At 45.1% G+C, this 19,709-nt stretch overlaps 1 protein-coding gene across 1 annotated transcript in view; it reads left to right on the top strand.

Moving 5' to 3' along the window:
- The window catches only part of LOC126237363 (neutral ceramidase-like), a 327,593-nt gene that overhangs the window by 57,406 nt on the left and 250,478 nt on the right, over nt 1-19,709 (top strand). Inside the window, exon 2 of the mRNA XM_049947431.1 lies at nt 5,949-6,072. Coding sequence (XP_049803388.1) covers nt 5,956-6,072 — 117 coding nt within the window. The 5' untranslated portion in view covers nt 5,949-5,955. The remainder of the gene's footprint in view (nt 1-5,948; nt 6,073-19,709) is intronic.

Here is a 19,709-nt window from a genome sequence, read left to right on the forward strand (position 1 = left end):
GGCAGCACCGGTGACGTGAGACTCCGAGGACACATTGCACCATTTAGATTGGCATCGATAAAATGGGGGCCAATTATCCTTCCTCCCATAATGCCGCACCATACATTAACCCGCCAAGGTCGCTGATGTTCTACTTGTCGCAGCCATCGTGGATTTTCCGTTGCTCAATAGTGCATATTATACCGGTTTACGTTACAGCTGTGAATGAATGACGCTTCGTCGCCAAATAGAACGCGTGCAAAAAAATCTGTCATCGTCCCGTAATTACTCTTGTGCCCAGTGGCAGAACTGTACACGACCTTTAAAGTCGTCGCCATGCAATTCCTGGTGGATAGAAATATGGTACGGGTGCAATCGATGTTGAGGTAACATTCTCAACACCGACGTTTTTGAGATTCCCGATTCTCGCGCAGTTTGTACTGATGTACGGATTAGCCGTGACAGCAGCTAAAACACATACTTGGGCATCATCATTTGTTGCAGGTCGTGGTTGACGTTTCACATGTGGCTGAACACTTCCTGTATCCTTAAATAACGTAACTATCAGGCGAACGGTCCGGGCACTTGGATGATGTCCTTCAGGATACCGAGCAGTATACATAGCACACTCCCGTTGGGCATTTTGATCACAATAGCCATACATAAACACGATATCGACCTTTTCCGCAATTGGTAAACGGTCCATTTTAACACGTGTAATGTATCACGAAGCAAATACCGTTCGTACTTCTACCTTTGTGACTATTACAGCGCCATCCATCACAAAGCGAAAAAAGTGGCCAACTAAAACATTCATATTTCTTTACGTACTACACGAATATGTAACAAAAAATGGGGGTTCCTATTTTAAAAAACGCAGTTGGTATCCGTTTGACCTATGGCAGCGCCATCTGGTTTCCCCCTTCAAGCTAGACAAGTTTCGTTCTTTGTAGTTTTTTCGTTTGATGCTTATTTCGTGAGATATTTGGCCCGGTCACTATCAATGGACCACCCTGTGTAAGCAGTACACTGTCTCAATATCGCTGGTCGGTGAGAGCAAGTGTTTAGAAATCTGGAGGTTAGTACACCCATTAAACATTATGTGTACCCAGACCATAGCATCTGGGTCACCAAAGCGACATGTTCGACAGTAATTGACGTACGCTCATATGGCGAGGGTGTATACTCCAGGAATGCTGAATTATATTACTTTTCCTGTTTAACGACATCCATTGTGGACTCTTCTTGGTGTACGCTTTGTGTCTCCCCGTATGCTTTGTTCTTGCGTGGTGCAAGAGGATGTTGGGTTCTTTTTATATGTACAGTTATTAATGAAAAGACGCAGGAATTTGCACCGAGTCCACACTACTTTTACTTCACTATCCTAAGCATAATATTTCCAGCAAATATTCACAGCAGCAACGTAAGACGTTCAGTTCTTAGCTCAACATGTAAGCGACTTCTATAAGATTCTTATTGACAAATGTGAGCGAGAAGAAGTATAAAAATAATACGTGGACCACAGACAATTTAAATATAATCAAAAGAGGCACTTTTCGACAATATGTTCCGAAATTTTCTGAACGTCAATGGCGTTTTGTGTAATGGCTCTAGATAAAAATTTGGTAAATTAAATATGAGAAAATAATTCTGTTTCTCGAAAAATAATGAAATATTTATTACCCATATTAGATTATTGTTTAAATGCAGATCATTTACATAAATACATCTGATTAATTTCTTTATATTATTCTAACCATATGTAAGTAGGCTGTTTATGTTTTCTTATTGGTAACGCCACGTAGGGCTCAATATGAAAAATCACTGGCTGTGCTGTGTGCAGTCTGTGGGTAGTTTGCATTGTTGTATGCCATTGTGGTGTTAGGCAGCTGGCTGGGAACAGCGCGTAGCGTTGCACAGTTGGAGGTGAGCCGCCAGCAGTGGTGGATGTGGGGAGAGAGATGGCGGAGTTTTGAAATTTGTCATGAACTGCTATATTTATATATGATGATATCAAGGTAAATACATTGTTTGTTCTCTATTAATATCTTTCATTTGCTAACTATCCCTATCAGTAGTTAGTGCCTTCAGTAGTTTGAATCTTTTATTTAGCTGGCAGTAGTGGCGCTCGCTGTATTGCAGTAGCTTGAGAAGCGAAGATTTTTGTGAGGTAAGTGATTTGTGAAAGGTATAGTTTAATGTTAGTCAGGGCCATTCTTTTGTAGGGATTATTGAAAGTCAGATTGCGTTGCGCTAAAAAATATTGTGTATCAGGTTAAGCACAATCTTGTATAAATTTTTCAGAGGGGACGTTTCACATATAAAATCGTAAGAAAATGAAGTTTCCATTTTATCCTTGTCTGACCGTATTGCAAATTTATGAGATATATCGAGATCTTCTCTAAATAATAAGTCTGTCATCGGTCAGTTCCATTACAACCTCCACTTGAGAACCTCATGCGCACACTCATCTGCACCTTTAAAGTTGTAAGAGGAGTGGGATATCGTATTTCCTCCTTCCACATACGTTTCCCAAAGTTTCACTACGAGAAAGCCAGAAAAATCAGAGCTATCGCGGAGGCTAACCGACAGTCTTCTCCCGATCATTCGCGAATGGAACAGGGAGGGGGAGGGGAAGGGGAGAAAGGGAGGAATGATGGTGACGTTCTGCACCCTACACCATAAGGAGGCTTGTGGCACACAGATGAAGATCCAGGATGGTGCACTCATACGTATTTTTTGATAGTCTGTTCCAAATTTGCAGAAGGAAATTGTAGAAGTTGTCAGTATATCCAGTTAATGTTATATTTTTCTGCCTCTTTATCAACTTCTATATCCCCCCTCTCTCTAACATAACTTTCCTTGATGAAGACAATCAGCATTCGGAGATATGAGTGGTTTCCTCACAGTATGGTGTTTTTAAATTTCACGTAACTGTTCTAATTGAGAAAGAACAATTCTGTATTTCGTAAAAAAAAGAAAAAAAAAGTTGTAGGCAAGAGTGTTGCACGTAGAGGATAGTGTACCTAGGAACACCCGATGTTGTTTGGTCGGTATTTCCGTCTAGTAAGCGATTTTAGAATCTCATGAAGAGACCGACATAAGCAGTTTCCGCCGTTTGCTACCGTTTTTAATGTTGTCAGACGTAAGACAGTTTTCTTCACCGTCAGTGAATACTAAGCTAATATCGTTAATATTTGCAGCCCTTTTCCTCAGTGGCTATAAAAATTTCATCATAAAGATAAGAAAAAAACTGCCGTCTTTTGCAACTGAAATTTGTTGCTGTGTACTAGACATGTTTCGCCTTTCATTTTAGTTATCTTCAGCAGTCTATAATACATACAAAATTATTTAATTATATGTATTTCGATTTGTAGTGAGTCTTTGGCAGTTTCTTTAAATGTAAATGTTTGTATTGAGAAATACACGGTTGCGTTTTCTACTTGCATTCATTTTGTGGCAGTTATTGCAACGATTTGTTGTTTTATTTATGCTCATAATACAGGTTTCTGTAGTTAAAATCTTCTGGGTTATTAGGCCGCGTCATGTTTCTTCTAAAATGTTCGACGTTTCGACCCCTCTGCTGGGATCTTCCTCAGGATCTTTTGGTGTCCACTGCAGCTAGATCACTGTCAGAGACGTGTGTCGCGTCCATTTATAAAGGGGGAGTTTTCTGGCGTTCGTGCTGGAGAAGTGATAGTATTGGTTAAAATTCATATGGTGGGCCATAGTCATAGGCTAATATAGAAGAAAGGGCGTTGGTAGCTCATCTCCTGTGGATACCATTGGCGGTCATCGTCATTGGATAGAAAGGCACTGTTCCACACTTATGCTGGCGAAGGGTTATTGGTTGGTCGTCATCAGTGGCTAGATTCGAAACGGACAGAGCAAGAGAGGGGGGAATGTTTACCCAAAATATTATTGTCCGCCGAGGTGACTTGCAACGTTGTTTACGCCGCTACCACACCGCGGCCGCGTATTTACTTCTTTGATGGCGGGGAGCCACAAGCAAGGGCACGAATGGCTGGTGGCTGTAGAGAACCACTATCACACGCGCTTGTTCAGAAAAGCTGTAGAAATACAAAAACACGCGAACAGTTTGAACAAGAAAGAGGAAAGCCTTAAGGTAAACGGATCCTGGCTTCCCGTACTGCAGCGAACGACCGTCGCAGGTAGCAAGAGGAGAACCGCACCGGAAATGACCGCGGAGAAGCCCTCGGACGTTGGCGCGCCAGGTACATATAGTCTGCGGCTGCGAGCTCGGCTCCAGTTCACCACCGGCAATGGAGGGTGAAGCTTTGACAATGCCAGCCACTCGTGCTGGCGAAACGTCAGAAAAATCATTAGATGAACGTCGGCCGAAGAACCCGAGACAGAAGCCAATAGGCAGTTTGTCAACAAGTGGCCACAAAAGCCTCAACAATTTTGTAAACAGTCTATACATAAGCTGTACAGAAGTATGTTGCACATGCTTCTTCTGCTTAGTCACATGACTGACTGAGGAGGGGTAGACTGGAATGGGTTGGGATGGAGATGGAGGCAGGGTGTGTGGTGGGCCACTGTGTGTGCGTGCGTGTGTGTGTGTGTGTGTGTGTTTTGCTTTCTTTATGGTAGACTGGGCATTAGCTTCAATATTGGGCTTCTGTTGTTGCTCATTTGCTCATTGCAAATATTTTCATTTCTATTTACAGCTTTCTGTATCAAACATTCTTCTGGCAAAGTCGGTTTTGCCTTTCTTTCTTTGCTATTGCATTAGGCTGCCACGTCCGTTTCATTTCAGTGCGATGGTTGTTTTTTCTTTTATTAAATTTTGTTGCATATCTGGAGCTTGTACATTAATCCTTGAACTTTCTTACATGTTCTTTTTACCTGATGTTAATATTTCTAGCAGTCATTCCAAAATTTCTACCACTGCAACTATTACAAGTTAATCCACAAATTCCTAAACTGTTATAGTCAGCCGGCCGGTGTGGCCGAGCGGTTCTAGGCGCTTCAGTCTGGAACCGCGCGACCGCTCCGGTCGCAGGTTCGAATCCTGCCTCGGGCATGGATGTGTGTGATGTCCTTAGGTTAGTTAGGTTTAAGTAGTTCTAAGTTCTAGGAGACTGATGACCTCAGAAGTTAAGTCCCATAGTGCTCAGAGCCATTTGAACCATTTTTTTTTTTTTTTTTTTGTAATAGTCATCTCTCTCTTTGGTCCCAGTTTTTAGCTTCTGTGTATTGCGCTATGATAACTTCTACATATACTATTTGAGTGCTGTACAATATATGAAATTTATATGGAATATATTGTTCATTCTTGAATTAGAGAATTTTATGGTGTGGGTAGTAAAGCCATACTTCATCAGTCGTGCACCATCTTTTACCTTGAAACAGAAGAACATTTTTACATGTAACACGGGATGTCTGCAAATTAACGTCATAACAATTTTACCTGTGTTGAAAATGGAAATTTGTGTTGGTTTCCAACAGCTGCAGTTTTAAAATATATATGACTACAGCTGTATTTTGATTATACTACCACCTAATTTCATTATTAGTGTGAAGTCGAGTAATAATGTAACAAACAGTTGATTAAACATATTACTAACAACTTTCTCTAGATAACAAAGCTTTTAACCTTCAATTGAATATTTCCTTCTTGGTATATGACCGTACTGTAACCGGTTTTACATTTGAAAAAACACGATAATTTTCCGCAATAATTTTTGTAATTTCAGAAAAAGCATATAAAAAGGCAGTCCCATTGTTCGAAAATGGAATACGAACATGCAGTAAATGTCTGTTACAGAGCTTGATTGAGGCAAAAGTTCCGGAAGTGTCCCAAGGAACAACATTCTCCCCTACGTGCCTCAGGAAACATAATCTACAGTGGTTAAAGTCACACTGTTATACCGCTGTATTAAGCATCGTCAACACATGAAGTACTGATTTTTGCTGACGAGTATGTTTCCTTTTCTATTTTTCAGATTCGAAATGATGTACGGGCTTACACTCGTGGTGTTGGCAGCACTGCTGTCCACGTCAGAAGCCTCTTATATGGTCGGAATCGGAATTGCTGACGTCACAGGTCCGCCGGTAGAAGTCACTTTCGTAAGTACTCTCTTTCCTTGTGTTTCAAAAAAATTTCAAACAGTCTGAAACGACGTGTTCTTCATGGAAAGTTCGTCCAATAACTTACAATTCGTTAATATACTTTCACACAGGAAAAACCTTATGCACTGCCTTTATGTGCCATACGAAATAGTGGTCTAAATGCGTCTCTGAAACGGAGAATATGATACTTGTTGGTGTAGTTACTGATCTATTGGAAGCAGATTAAAGAAACAGAGGGAAAAGAGGAGTTTTAATCTCAATAACAGACTATAAATAGCAGGAGGGGCAATAACGTCAGAAGAACGAAGTGGCTTAGAAGGGGTCAAATAATTTCGGACACAATATATACATTGTTAAAATTATTGTTGGGAAACAGAGAGAATATGTCGCTGAAAACCCCTTAGACTTTATGTACGTAATTAAAGCACTCTTCATTGTAAATAGGATAAAACTTTGGGAGGTACTACGTTACTTATACGCAGGAAAATCTAATACACGAGTGCTGCACGGATGTATACTGTCACGAATAGTTTCTCACTTTGTATGTAGAGCATATAACGAAACACTTGAAAGCAATGACTAGCCTAGGAGCTGTTAACAGAAGTGCCATGGTAGGATATGTCACACTTGATAATTCTATAGTAGGTTGGCCTCTGCGATACGTGCAGGAAGAGAGTCGATGAGGTTATGGAAACGTACCGACATGTGTGTGGAGTCACGCGACTCCATTACCGTGACCAGCTGAGCTGGCTTTCCCTGCAGAGTATCCATGGCGCGTACAGTCCGATCGAGGTGGTCCCACCGATTCTCGATTGGGTTTAAATCCGTGAGTTTCATGGCCAAGTGAGTACGGTAAACTCATATTGGTGGTCTTAGAACGACGCCCGATCACTGCGAGCTGTGTGACCCGTTGTATACCCTGCGGTAGACGCCATCGCGCCGAGGAAAAACGAACTGCATGTAGAGGTAGACACGTTCCCCAAGCATAGATGCAGACTTGGTTTGATCCATTGTGTCTTCCAGAATGACGAGATCACCCAGGGAATGCCACGGAAGCATCTCCAGACCATAATGCTCTCTCCTCTGGCGTGGACGACGATTATTCCAGGGTGTTTGCTTTCAGACGTTTGCGCCATACGCTGCAATGGCTATTTGTCCGACGGAACATGAAACGTGATTCACCTGAAAAGGCCACCTAGCGCCGCTCGACCTCCAGATGCGTTTGTTGATGAACAGCAGTCAGCACGAGTGCATGAACTAGGCAGCTGGTGCGGTGGCCCATACACTGAACGACCGTTGAGGAGACACTATTGGTAGCTGTCAGCTGATCAACAGTTGCACGTCTCTTCATCCATACACATCTCCGCAGCCGTTGTTTACTCCTGTCACCTATGGCCCTCTGTGATCCACATTAGCCTCTACTCCGGCAGTGGACAGCACCAAATTACAATGCACGGTATCCTTTAATTGCGACGGTACTCGAACATTTTACGAACTTAGCTGTTTCTGGAAGCTTTCAACCTTCGCTTGCAAGCCAATCGTCATGCGTTTGCACTATTCTCCGCGACCCTCCCCCTCCCCTCCATTGTTGGTGCTGCCACTTGCCGTCTGTGAGTAATTACTGCACGCTCACTTCGAACATAGGAGGCGGTCACATTAAGGTGACTAGACCTTGTAATACTTTGCAGCAACTCGGTTCAGCCACAGGCCTCCATTAAACCCAATACTTTGCAGCAACTCGGTTCAGCCACAGGCCTCCATTAAACCAACTGGAAAGATTTCAAATGACCGCATATAAAAAATGGTTGAAATGACTCCGAGCACTATGGGATTTAACATCTGAGGTCATCAGTACCCTAGAACTTAGAACTACTTAAACCTAACTAACCTAAGGACATCACACACATCCATGGCCCAGGCAGAATTTGAACCTGCGACCGTAGCGGTCGCGCGGTTCCAGACTGAAGCACCTAGAACCGCTCGTTCACAGTGGTCGGCGCCGCATGTCATATCAAGCCACATGCGAGATCTGTTCGTTGACAAAATCATCTTCTTTCTAAGACAAACATCAGCATTATTTCAGTCAACACAGTAATGCTAGCATACCCAAGGTATTCGTCAGAAGCGTGAAGTACTCTTTAGCACACCCAATGTTGCGTTATGGAAGCGCAACCAGTACAATGAAATTAACGCATTAACAGACACTACACTGTAGACTGTAGACACTACATTGTGGACTGTAGACTGTACGTCCACTTGACTGTGTTATGGTAATCGTAACTCACTAAATTAAACTGATGGGACTAGGTCAATTTAAACAGGTTTCATGTTTGAAACTTACCCGCAGATTAAAACTATGTTTGAAGGTATTAGGTACCTAACCCCAACCTGAACTATCATTCCAATTTGTGTCCACGGAGTCTTTCTTGGTAACATTACTTAATAATATCTTCTGGTTTTCAAGCCGCGTCAATTCGAGTAAAGTTCTCGAGCTTTCGATGGCTAGCTCCGCCATCGTCGTCAGGAGTAAAACTACTGACTGCAGGGGTTGTGTTTTTTATTTTATTTTTTTGTGTACGTTGATGTATAGCGTCACTGGAGGATCCCTGTCTTACTTTCTTGATGTAAGGTTAAAATTATTCTATCCGACAATGATGTCATTCCAGTGACATCACTGGAGTGCATGTCGAAGGTGTGGCGGTGGGACTTGAATTCCCATACAACCCTCCGATGTTGGAAGTTCAAGATAGCAGGCAAGAGGTAGCACAACTACGCAAGTATTGATAGTGATGGTCGACACATATCGAGTGGTTATATCAAGACGACATTTTGTTAGTGGCCATAACAAGGCAACAAGGCAATCGTTAGCCATGGTCTGACTCTCATTCCTCGAGAATGGTGGGAGGAACAGGGTGGCGGTGCCAGTGCCATGGAGTCGTGGTGCCGAAGTGATGTAGGCCAGTGACTATACCATAGAGACGCTTTGCCCTCTCTCGATTGGACGTCTTCAGACTTACAATATTTGTTCCCTCCAGGAGAGTAACTACCCTTATGAGGGGAGGGGCTTGCAGGCTCTAACAAAGTACCTTATTCTGCAGCCGCTGGAGGATCTGCCTCTGGTAGGCACTATTCACAGCCTGTGACGATGAGCCATAGGTGAGGGAAGGGTGAACAACCATCCGGTACAGTCAGAGCTTGGTTTCTAGGTTCAGTTTCCTGCTGTTGACCAGAGGGTACAACGCTTTTATCACCTTCAGTCTTTTTAGGGTGATGCATCCCACATGTCGGTGGAAGAGCAGATTTTTATCCATGTGGACACTCAGAATTTTGTATCGGGTTACCATGGGGCCTGGGCGCCTGGAACATTGTTATCGTGGCCAAGGATTGGGCACCGTTTGCCGTTTGGTGAAGTAGACTGCCATAGTTTTAGCGTCACTGAGGGCAATCTTGTCTCAACAATGCCAGGTGTCTGTCGCGTCTACCTGCCTCAAGAGACGAGCAATGAGCTGGTCCGTGCTGCAGCCAGTTGTATAAAGCGCCATATCATCGGCGTATTGCGCCAGGTAGCAGTGTGATGAGTGGCATATCATTAACATAAATGTTAAAGAGTATTGTACACAACACAGAGCCTTGAGTGGTATCCATCAACATGAGATATAAGCTCGAGCGTCTACCTTGCTGAGTAACCAAGAAGGTTCTGTCGTGGAGGAAATTATCGACGAAACTGATGTACATGTCTGGGATGGTCGTCTGTGTGAGCACTTTGTACATAAGATTGTCCTGCCAAATCTCGAAATATGCGTTTTACAGGTCCAGGAAAACCGCTCGCGTCGGTATGGTGGAGTCAAAGCCATTGCTGATGTTCCATGACCCTAACAAATTGGAGGTCAGACGAGAGGTGGGAAGTGACTGCGAACTATTCTGGATTAATCATCTCAGCCGCCGTCAGAGACTGGGAAATGTGGTGGAGGATCAAAGATCCTAGGACCTTTGCCATGATATTCAGAAGGCCAATTGACCTGTTGTTAGTAGGGACCAGAGGATCATTCGACGGCTTAGGGACGGCAATCAGTTTGGCATGCTTCCACGGTGGGGGAGAAGCCCGATTGTGAGGCAGCAGTTTTGGTTGCTGGTAAATAAAAACAATGGCTTGCATGGGAGCTGACAGAGGTGTTCATAGAAGATGCCATCCAAAAGTGCAGCCTACTGCCCACGCTTCTGCTAGAGGATCTGCCGGACTTCCAATGGGGACGTAAGGTGAGGTGCAGAAAGATGTAGCCTTTTTCTTAAAGTGGTAATGGCCGCCAGAAAATTGTGTTCGTCTTGGAGTTCATCAGGTGTAAAGCCCTGGACGAGAAACTGGTTCTGGGCCTCAAATGTATCAGCCAGAGTTTCAACCACACAGAGGGCATCATAAGGTAATTCATCCCCTGTGCAGATGTGATGGTTGGTCTTCACTGTGGTGTGACATGTAACTGGTACAACAGGCTATTGTGATTTATGTTGTCCGCAACTCGTGGTCGTGCGGTAGCGTTCTCGCTTCCCGCGCCCGGGTTCCCGGGTTCGATTCCCGGCGGGGTCAGGGATTTTCTCTACCTCGTGATGACTGGGTGTTGTGTGATGTCCTTAGGTTAGTTAGGTTTAAGTTGTTCTAAGTTCTAGGGGACTGATGACCATAGATGTTAAGTCCCATAGTGCTCAGAGGCATTTGAACCATTTTTTGATTTATGTTGGTGGAGAAAGGCGGACATCTTGTCCTCCTATTGTTCTGTTTTTTAATCAGCGAAGCAGTGGCAGAATTCACGTTGGCGGCACTTAATGTAATGGTTTTCTCAAGGGTCTGGAAACTATTTCCATAACCTGCAGTAGCAATTCTTTGGATTTCCATATCGCCCAACACAGGAGGCAAGTCATCCAGTGAGATTAAAGGCCTTGCAACAATGGAAGAAGAGGCCTTCATGGCCTTCTGGATATTTGTGATTAGGTAATCAACAACACTAACCAGATTTTCAGGCGTTGTTAGGTCGAGGTTTTGACAAGTGCTGTTGTTGAGGATCCTGGACAATTTGTCCCAGTCTCTGATGGTCAAGATAGAACAGATGTCTAAAGACAGAGCGACATCAGTAAGGAGACAGGAGTATGGTGTCATGGTCCAAGGCCGGTTCGTGCAGTTTTTCCAATGAAATCTGCGCCACAATGTTCTTGAAAATGAGCACATCCAAAACTTCCGGCTGGCAGTCAGAACAAACTAGTATACTGCTGGGTGTGTGGGGACATAGACTGACAGTGCTACAGGATCTTCCAGTTGTAGGAGGAGTCCGCCCTTTGGATTGGCAATGCGAGAATGCCAAGCCAAATACTTCGCATTGAGATGTGTCCCAACAATGAGTTCGTCAAATGATGCTAGCATATGGAGGTCTACTTCAATAAGTGTTAGGTTAGGGCTCAAATACGCTGCAGCAAGAGTTATAGCACGAAGGCGGATAGGAACCGTGACTGCCATAGCTTCTATATGCTCTAGTGGTGGGAAAGCCTCCTCAGTATGGATGAGAGTCTTATGTAGGAACACTGCCGTGCCCCATATCTTCGATGGAATTGGTCAGTGCGATAGAAAACCACGTTGGAGAAGCGAATATCGTCTGCAGTTTTCAGGTGGGTTACTGACACAAGCAAAAAGTCCACGTGGTTGTCATAAAAGATGTTCAGTTCATTCTTCCTACATTTCACGCCAATAGCATTAAAAATGCAAGCAATTAAATCCCGCCGGGGCTGATGGTTGTGCAGTGGGCGATTCACCATTATAACAAAATATGGCTGAACCCATCAACACCTTTGTGAGCCTGTCCTCCAACTATCTTTTGAGCTATTTGCAAATGACATCCCTGCAGTGGGGCTGCGTGAACAGAGAAATGACCTGGTGGATCTCTCTCATGTCATCCTGGAAAGAAGCAACTGTCTCCACAATTGAGGGCATATTCCGAGTGGGCTGCTTGATCCTGCAGTGGGCAGCGGTGAGAGTGGTGACTGATGGATAAGGTGCCACAACGGTGGCCTCTAACACTTCAACAGGTGGGCTTGAGGGGCTCCAGACCATATTTCTGTTTGGTTGGCGTTGGTATTCGGCACAGGAGATGGGTGAGCAGGGGTAGACTGAGCTGCATCAGCAAACATGGTCATAGGGAATGGAGCCAGAGGGGGCTCCTGCGTTGCAGATGCATCAGGCGCCTGCCCATCAGTGGTTTAATGGTCGTTGGGTTTACCTCTTAAGATGTGGAAATGGGTGCAGTCCTGTGACCGCGGAGATGTCCGATTTGTCCCTGGTTTCTTTCTTGGAGGATGGTAAGACTTCATACCCTTCTGGTAAGTAGGCCAACCCTTCCAGGAAGCTCGTTAGTGGTGCCCAAAGAGGGGACGCACGTGGGCTTTTCCGAGGCTTGGTGTTTGCTGTCCTCTGACACAGGAGAGCTGGCACACATTACACTCTGAAAAGGCAGTGAGCAGTAACTGCCACTGTGTCGCAAACGTTGACACCTATGGAAGGTGGAGGGGCCGTTACTGCCCTCATATGATTCAATACGCACCTTGGTGCACAGGAGATACCTTATTTGGCAAATACGTTCGACGTCCTCTCTCCTAATAAAGGTGACAACATGGGTGGTCATGGGGATTAACCTCTGGGTCTCAGGGTCCTTTTTGTTGTACTGATATACCAAAGCATCCAGAAACTTTAGGCGGATTAATTGATCACTGACGTCTGTTTCTGTAACTTTGCAGGGAAGGTCTTTGATGATGATTTTTCTTCTGTCGCCAGAAGCCTGATGGGTGTAGTAGTCCATAGCTCTCGATTTCACAAAGTTGAGGACCTGGAGATAATCGTCCTTTGTGTCAAACAGGTACTTGACGTGCTTCTTCTGGTAAACTGCCCACGGTTAAACTGCAATAAGGCGTTGCAGCTCAGTGTTCAGTTTAATGTAGTTTATGGGATTGTACACCTCGATAGGAGGGATTTCCTCCTTCTTTGGTGGTGGTGCAGATGGATTCTGAGAAGAGTCGGGAGTAGGAGCATGTCCTGCTCCAGATGTGGAGGCATCTGAATCCGAATCATGACTGCTGCAATGGGCGCAACCGGAAGACAGTTTAGATTTTCGGCCATGGGGGGACTGACGGGCTTGGAGGCCCCGAAACACTGTTGGGCTGACGAGGTGCTGTAGACGAAACAGCACCCGTCGTTGCGTCCACGTGATGATCAGGCGTATCAGTGTTGGGGCCGACATGGCTTGACTATTACTGGGTGAGAGATCCTTTACTAGGCTGCCAAGAGGGTCGTCAGATGACGAAGAGGAAGATAGGTTTGTTACGCAAAGCTGTGGACAGGTTCATGTGAATCGGTATCACTGTGAGTGGGTGCCGGTGATTTTTTTGGTGGGAGGCACGATGCGCTCTGTCCTTGGACCATTGTGTAGTGTCAATATTGGTGTCTCCGGCCAGGACGGCCGTCGAGCGGCTCGTGTGAAATTGCCGGCTGAAGGGGCTATGGAAGAGTCGCCTAGCCATGTAGCCAGGTCCTGGGCAAACGCCTATATCTGCCTGATACAACGGAAGCCTACAGAAAAAACGACGGTACCTTAGAATACAGATGAGGAATAAATGTTGACTCAGACACTACTAGTAAATGACGCTGAGCAGCACTTTTGACAGTCACACACGACGAGCATTTACTTGCAAGTAAACACTGTAAGTGCTCCAAACTGACTGATGCCGTGGCTTATTTATTTATTTATTTATTTATTTATTTATGGGAGGTTGAAATGCAGCTTCACCGGTGGCTCACATTGTTACTGTCTTGGTGGATACGGAAACTGTTCCATTCCACAATGATATCATACCAAAGACATCACTGGAGTGCACATTGAAGGTGTGGCGCTGGCTCTTGAAGTCCCATACTACCCTCTGATGGTGGAAGTTCTGGTTGCAGTCAAATATTTACTAACTACAAACTACATTATGTGTCAACAATGGTGGTTGATGATGGTCAATACCCATCACGTGGTCAAGTCAATACAAACGCTTCATTAGTCGCTGCAATAGTCCTATCGGAGTCCACCAAGGATGGTGAGAGGAGCAGGGTGTCAGTGCCAGCGCTAGGGAACCATTGTGCCAGTGTTTTGTAAGTCAGCAACAGTGTTGGCTCTGAGCACTATGGGACTTAACATCAAAGGTCATCAGTCCCCTAGAACTAAGTACTACTTAAACCTAACTAACCTAAGGACATCACACACATCCATGCCCGAGGCAGTATTCGAACCTGCGACCGTAGCAGTCCCGCGGTTCCGGACTGCAGCGCCTAGAACCGCACGGCCACCGCGGCCGGCAGCAACAGTGTTGCATGGGACGTCTACTTTGCCATAGAGACGCCTTGTCTTCTCTCGCATAGACGTCTTGATAGTGCTGGGTGCCCAAAGAATCAAAATAGGTGTTGATATCGAATTGGATCTCATCCTCCCGCAGGGTCAAAGAATGATGTATTTAGGTTTCGCTCTGTTAATAATACAGTAATAGCTCCTGCTAAAACTGGAAGTGAAAGAAGAAGAAGAAGGGTTGTAATAGCTACAGACCAAACAAATAAAGGTGTTTGGTCTAAAGTTATGCTTTCTGATCGTATATTAATTGCTGTTGTAATAAGTTTACTGCACCAGGAATTGATATACACCTGCTCAGTGTAGTGAAAAAAAGGGTAGATCTACAGATGCACGTCTGTTTCTTCATGGAGGTAACTGCCCTCGTGCGGGGAAAGGCATGCAGACTCCACCAAAACACCTTATTCTGCAGGTGCTTGCTGAGTAACCAAGAAAGTCCTATCGTGGAGGAATTTATCCACGATCTTCATATAGATGTCGGGGATGGTCGTCTGTGTCAGCATTTTATACACAAGATTGTCCTGCCAGATCTCATCATATGTGGTTTGCTGGTCCAGGAAAACCGCTGGGGTCCAGATATTGGAGTAAAAGCCCTTGTTGACATGTTCTGTGATCCTACTTGGAGTTTGGCCGACAGGTGGGAAGCGAATCCAAACTGCTTTGGACAGATTGTGCCAGCTACCACCAGAGGCTGGGAAACGCGGTGGAGGATCATTGTGTCTAGAACCTTGGCCTTCGTATTCAGAAGGCTAATCGGCCTCTTGTTGGTAGGGACCATAGGATCCTTCGAGGACCTGGGGATGGCAATCATTTTGGCCTGCTTCCACTGTGGTGGAAAAAGGCCAGTTGTGAGACAGCAGTTCAGGATGTTGGTAAATAAGGCCAGCGGCTTGATTGGGAGCCAGTGGAGGTGTTTGTTTATGATGCCATCCAAACCTGGATCCGACTGTCATCTTGGAGTTCATCAGGCGTGAGGTTCTGGATGAGCAATTGGTTCTGGGCTTCAAACATATCGGCCAGAGTTTCTAGCACACAAAGGGCATCATAAGTTAAGCCATCCACTGCGTAGGTGAGATGGTTGATCTTCACTGTGGATTGCCACAGGGCTTGGATAAAAGCCCATTCAGATTTATGTTGGAGGAGGAAGGTGGACATCTTGTCCTCCCATTGTTCCATTTTCCAATCAGAGACCCTGTGGCCGAATTCACGTTGGAGATGCTTCATGCAATGCTTATCCCGAGTATCACAAACTTGCTTCCACTACCCTTGGTAGTGGTTCTTCTGGATTTTGAGTTCATGCAAGAGGGGAAGCATGCCATGGACAGGATTTAGAGCCTGTGGGACAATGGAAGTAGAGGCCTTCATCGCCTTTTCGATTTTTGTGGTGTGTTAATCAACGACACTAACCAGATTGCAGTTGTTGTTAGGTCGAGATGTTGCTGAGTGGTGTTATTAAGAGTCCTGGAAAATTTATCCCAATCCATGATGACCAAGGTAGAACAGACGTCTAAAAACAGAGCAAATTCGGTAAGGTGCAGGACCATGGAGTCGTGGTCAGCATCCAGTTCATGGAGTGTTTCCAACAAAAACTGCACCACAAAAATATTCTTGAAAATGGCGCCAATGCTTTTTGTTGAGATCTTCCCCAACAATGAGTTTGTGAAATGATGTCAACGTAAGGAGATCAGCTTCAAGAAGTGGTAGAGTAGTGCTCAAATACGCCGCAGTAAAAGTTATAGCACCAAGGTGAGTAGAAAGAGTGACTACCATAGTCTCTGTATGTTCGAGTAGTTGGAGAACCTCATGATTATGGATGAATGACTTATGCAGAAACACTGCCATGCCCCCCCCCCCCCCCTCGGCGATGGAGTCGGTCAGTGCGATAGCAAACCATGTTTCAGAGATGAAAATTGTCGGCGGGTTTCAGGTGGGTTTTTGAGGCAAGTAATATGTCCACATGTTGATCGCAGAGGAAAGTGTTCATACCTTTAAGGCCTTCAGCATTAAAAATACAGACAACTAGATCACGAATAGGCTGATGGTTGTGCGGTGGGCGATTCGGCATTATAACAAAATCTGGCTGTGCCTTTATCAAGGGCAATGATCTTAATCAGCCCGTCCTCTGACCGACGGATCTCTTGAGCTGTTTCACAAATGACAACCCTGATGTGGGGCTGCATGAACAGAATGATGACCTGGAGGATCTCTCGCATATCATCCCGGAAAGAAGGATCTGTCTTCACCACTGGAGGAACATCCCAGGTGGGCTGCTTGATCCTGTGATGGGCAGGGTGGGCGTGGTGGCTGGTGGAGTAGGCGCCGCTATGGAGGGTTGTGCCACTTCAGCAGATTGGCGGGAGGAGGCCACAGACAGGGGGCGTTGGTATGCGTCACGGATGAGCAGGAGGAAACTGAGTCGCAGCAACGAATGTGATTGTAGGGGATGGAGCTGGAGGGGGCACCTGTGTCGCAGATGCGTCAGGCGCCTGAGCATCAGTGATGGGATGATCGTCGGATTTACCCCGTCAGACGGAGAAATGGGTACGTCCCGTGATGTCTGGGGTGGCCAATTCGTCCTTGGTTTCCTTCGTGGAGTCGGGAAGACTTCAGAGCCATCTGGTAAATAAGACAACTCTTCCAGGAAGACAGATGGTGGGGGTCGTGGCCTGGGCTGGCAGTATTTCCCATTTATATACCTACGATTGCGGCCGCTGGCACCAGTTAGAGTGGGCCGAAACGAGGCGTGTGCGGCAGGTAATTTGGGTAACACACAGCAGCTCCCGCCCGTCGCGGGACCGAGTCACGTGAAGTGGCTCGAGGGGCCGGGGCCACGTTTAAAACTGGCGCTCCCGCCTTCCTACAGGCGTTGAGCATCCGTCGGTGCTTCCTTTGGAAAGCTCGAAAATTTTATTCGAATTGACGCGGCTAGAAATGCGAGGGGATTTTATTCATCGTTCCGATTCTTCACATGGCCTTCCACTCATATGACAGGTCGTAGTATTTCGATCACAGCGATGATTCTACAACCAATTAAATTGATCATGATTGTAACTGAGGTGTCACGTCACAGGGGTGTTGTGAACACAATTTCGACACAAAGCAGCTCAATAGGCTGTGGATTGGAAGGGGTAGGCTAGCAATAGTACAGTGCATCGCCATTGACTAGACACTCATTTACTGAACACATAAGTCAGGTATTACCCAAAAGGAACAATCAGTACAAATTATAAAATAATATTCTTTTCCTTTAAGTCACTCCAACATTTAAACAGGCCAATAGCAATCATTTAACTGAAAGCATTTTAAGAAAGTAAGAGTAGAAAATTTGAATGATGAGTTAAAATCATATTTAAATAGGCTCTGACCGAGCACATATTTTAAAACGAAATACTTCCTTTAAGGAACAAGCAATCAAAATTAATTACATAATCCTCAACAACCATATTACATTCAAGACATTTAAGATTAAACAGTAATATATAACATCAGAGAGCTGCAGTCCCAAGTTTTAAGCAGCACGTTTCAGATGGACTGCACTGCAACAGTACAATACTAGTCACTCATAGGATCTCCCCACACAGGAAGTTATTGCCGCAATCGACAAAATATCAACATCATTCCCTGTACAGACCTAAAACAAACTAAAAGCTCTCTTAAGTTTGGTACAGTTAATTCCCTTTCAACATGACATACATCACAAGTCTAGCCCTAGGACCGCACCGACACCCCGCAATTTAGCACGCGAAAAACAACAGCGATGCACTCATCACGTATCCTTACAAAATCCAAGAACAGAGAGCCGGCTCCCCAATATCGGAACATTTAACCACGCGCAGCGTGCGGGTTTGCGGGATGCTGATCTTGTCCTTCACTTCAACACCAGTTCAAATACTAGTCAGCCTACAATGTTGAACCACCATACACATTCCTTCAGTTACTGCATAGAATGCCAATGTGATAGGCTAACAGACCAGCATATGTTAACACTTAAGCAATTTCCTTACTAGACAACCCTTATGAATAGTAGCCGTAATTTTTTTTAACGTGAGCACACCCACAATCAAAAGACAAACAAGGCCAATCATAAGGACAGTAGCACATAAGTAAGTAGCAATGGTAACTTCTGCTTAGATTGGCTACAAATCAGCGCGTGATTTAACACACCAGAGAACAGTCTTACAACATAACCATCAATACAATAGCAAATTACTCACACGTGTACTCCCCCACGATTTCGATTCGCAAAGCCATAGACAAAACGTGGAGAACGTATCAATTAGACCAACATAATGGTGCTCCCTCAGTTACCCCAAATAACTGACTCCCTTAGTTGCACAGCAAAGAACCAGACCTAATTAAACCACCACAGTTTTTGCCTCTAAATTGTCACAGTACAAGTGAGACTCAATCACAGATGTAATTTTACATCACCAGTTCCCGTATAGTCAATACAAGCGCCTGTTTTTCACCCGTTTATAACGGCAGGCAGCAACATCGCACGGAAAAGACCGTACACACAAGCTCTTACCAATTCTCTTCTCCGAAGGCAGCCACCGCAACTCTCGGGAACCACTGGGGCATCCAATGCAAGAATCGTTACTCCTTCACACAAATTACAGGACGCCCGCTTCCCGTTGCTTGCTACGGCGCCTTCCGTTCAGAGCCAACTTGTATATCTCCGTGCGATAGGTCCGGTCCCACCCTCGCTGCGTCAGCCCGACAACCGTCTTCCACCACGTCCCGGAGCACACCCTCCACGGGACCTCGCCTCGTTACTCCTCGCGTAGGCCCCAGAGGGCGCTGCTTACCGCCCTGACCGTGGCAGGAAAGATAAACCACCAGAGTGGCACTATCGATATGAGACGCCACGGCTCAGTAACTTTCTAGATCCTGTAACAGTTAATGTCATTACTAATTAATGTGGGTAACGTACATGAAATTTCAGATGTATATCTTTAGTACCCGTGCCATTCACGAACGAAATGGTTTGAATATGATTGCAGTACACGTGAACGACAAATCAAGCTGAAAGTGCGTGGTCGCAGCTCTGTCACATCCTAAAATGACTAACTCTAAGCTCCAAACTGTTCATTCAATTAGTCTCCGTTAACGCGAATCATGTAATGGTGGAAGCCCACTTCTCACATGTTCCTTGTCCATGTAAGAGACGAATCACTAGACAAGGCTCACATACACATGGCCATTCTAATAGCCTAT

The sequence above is a fragment of the Schistocerca nitens genome, chromosome 2 (assembly GCF_023898315.1).
Source record: "Schistocerca nitens isolate TAMUIC-IGC-003100 chromosome 2, iqSchNite1.1, whole genome shotgun sequence".
Classification (NCBI taxonomy): domain Eukaryota; kingdom Metazoa; phylum Arthropoda; class Insecta; order Orthoptera; family Acrididae; genus Schistocerca; species Schistocerca nitens.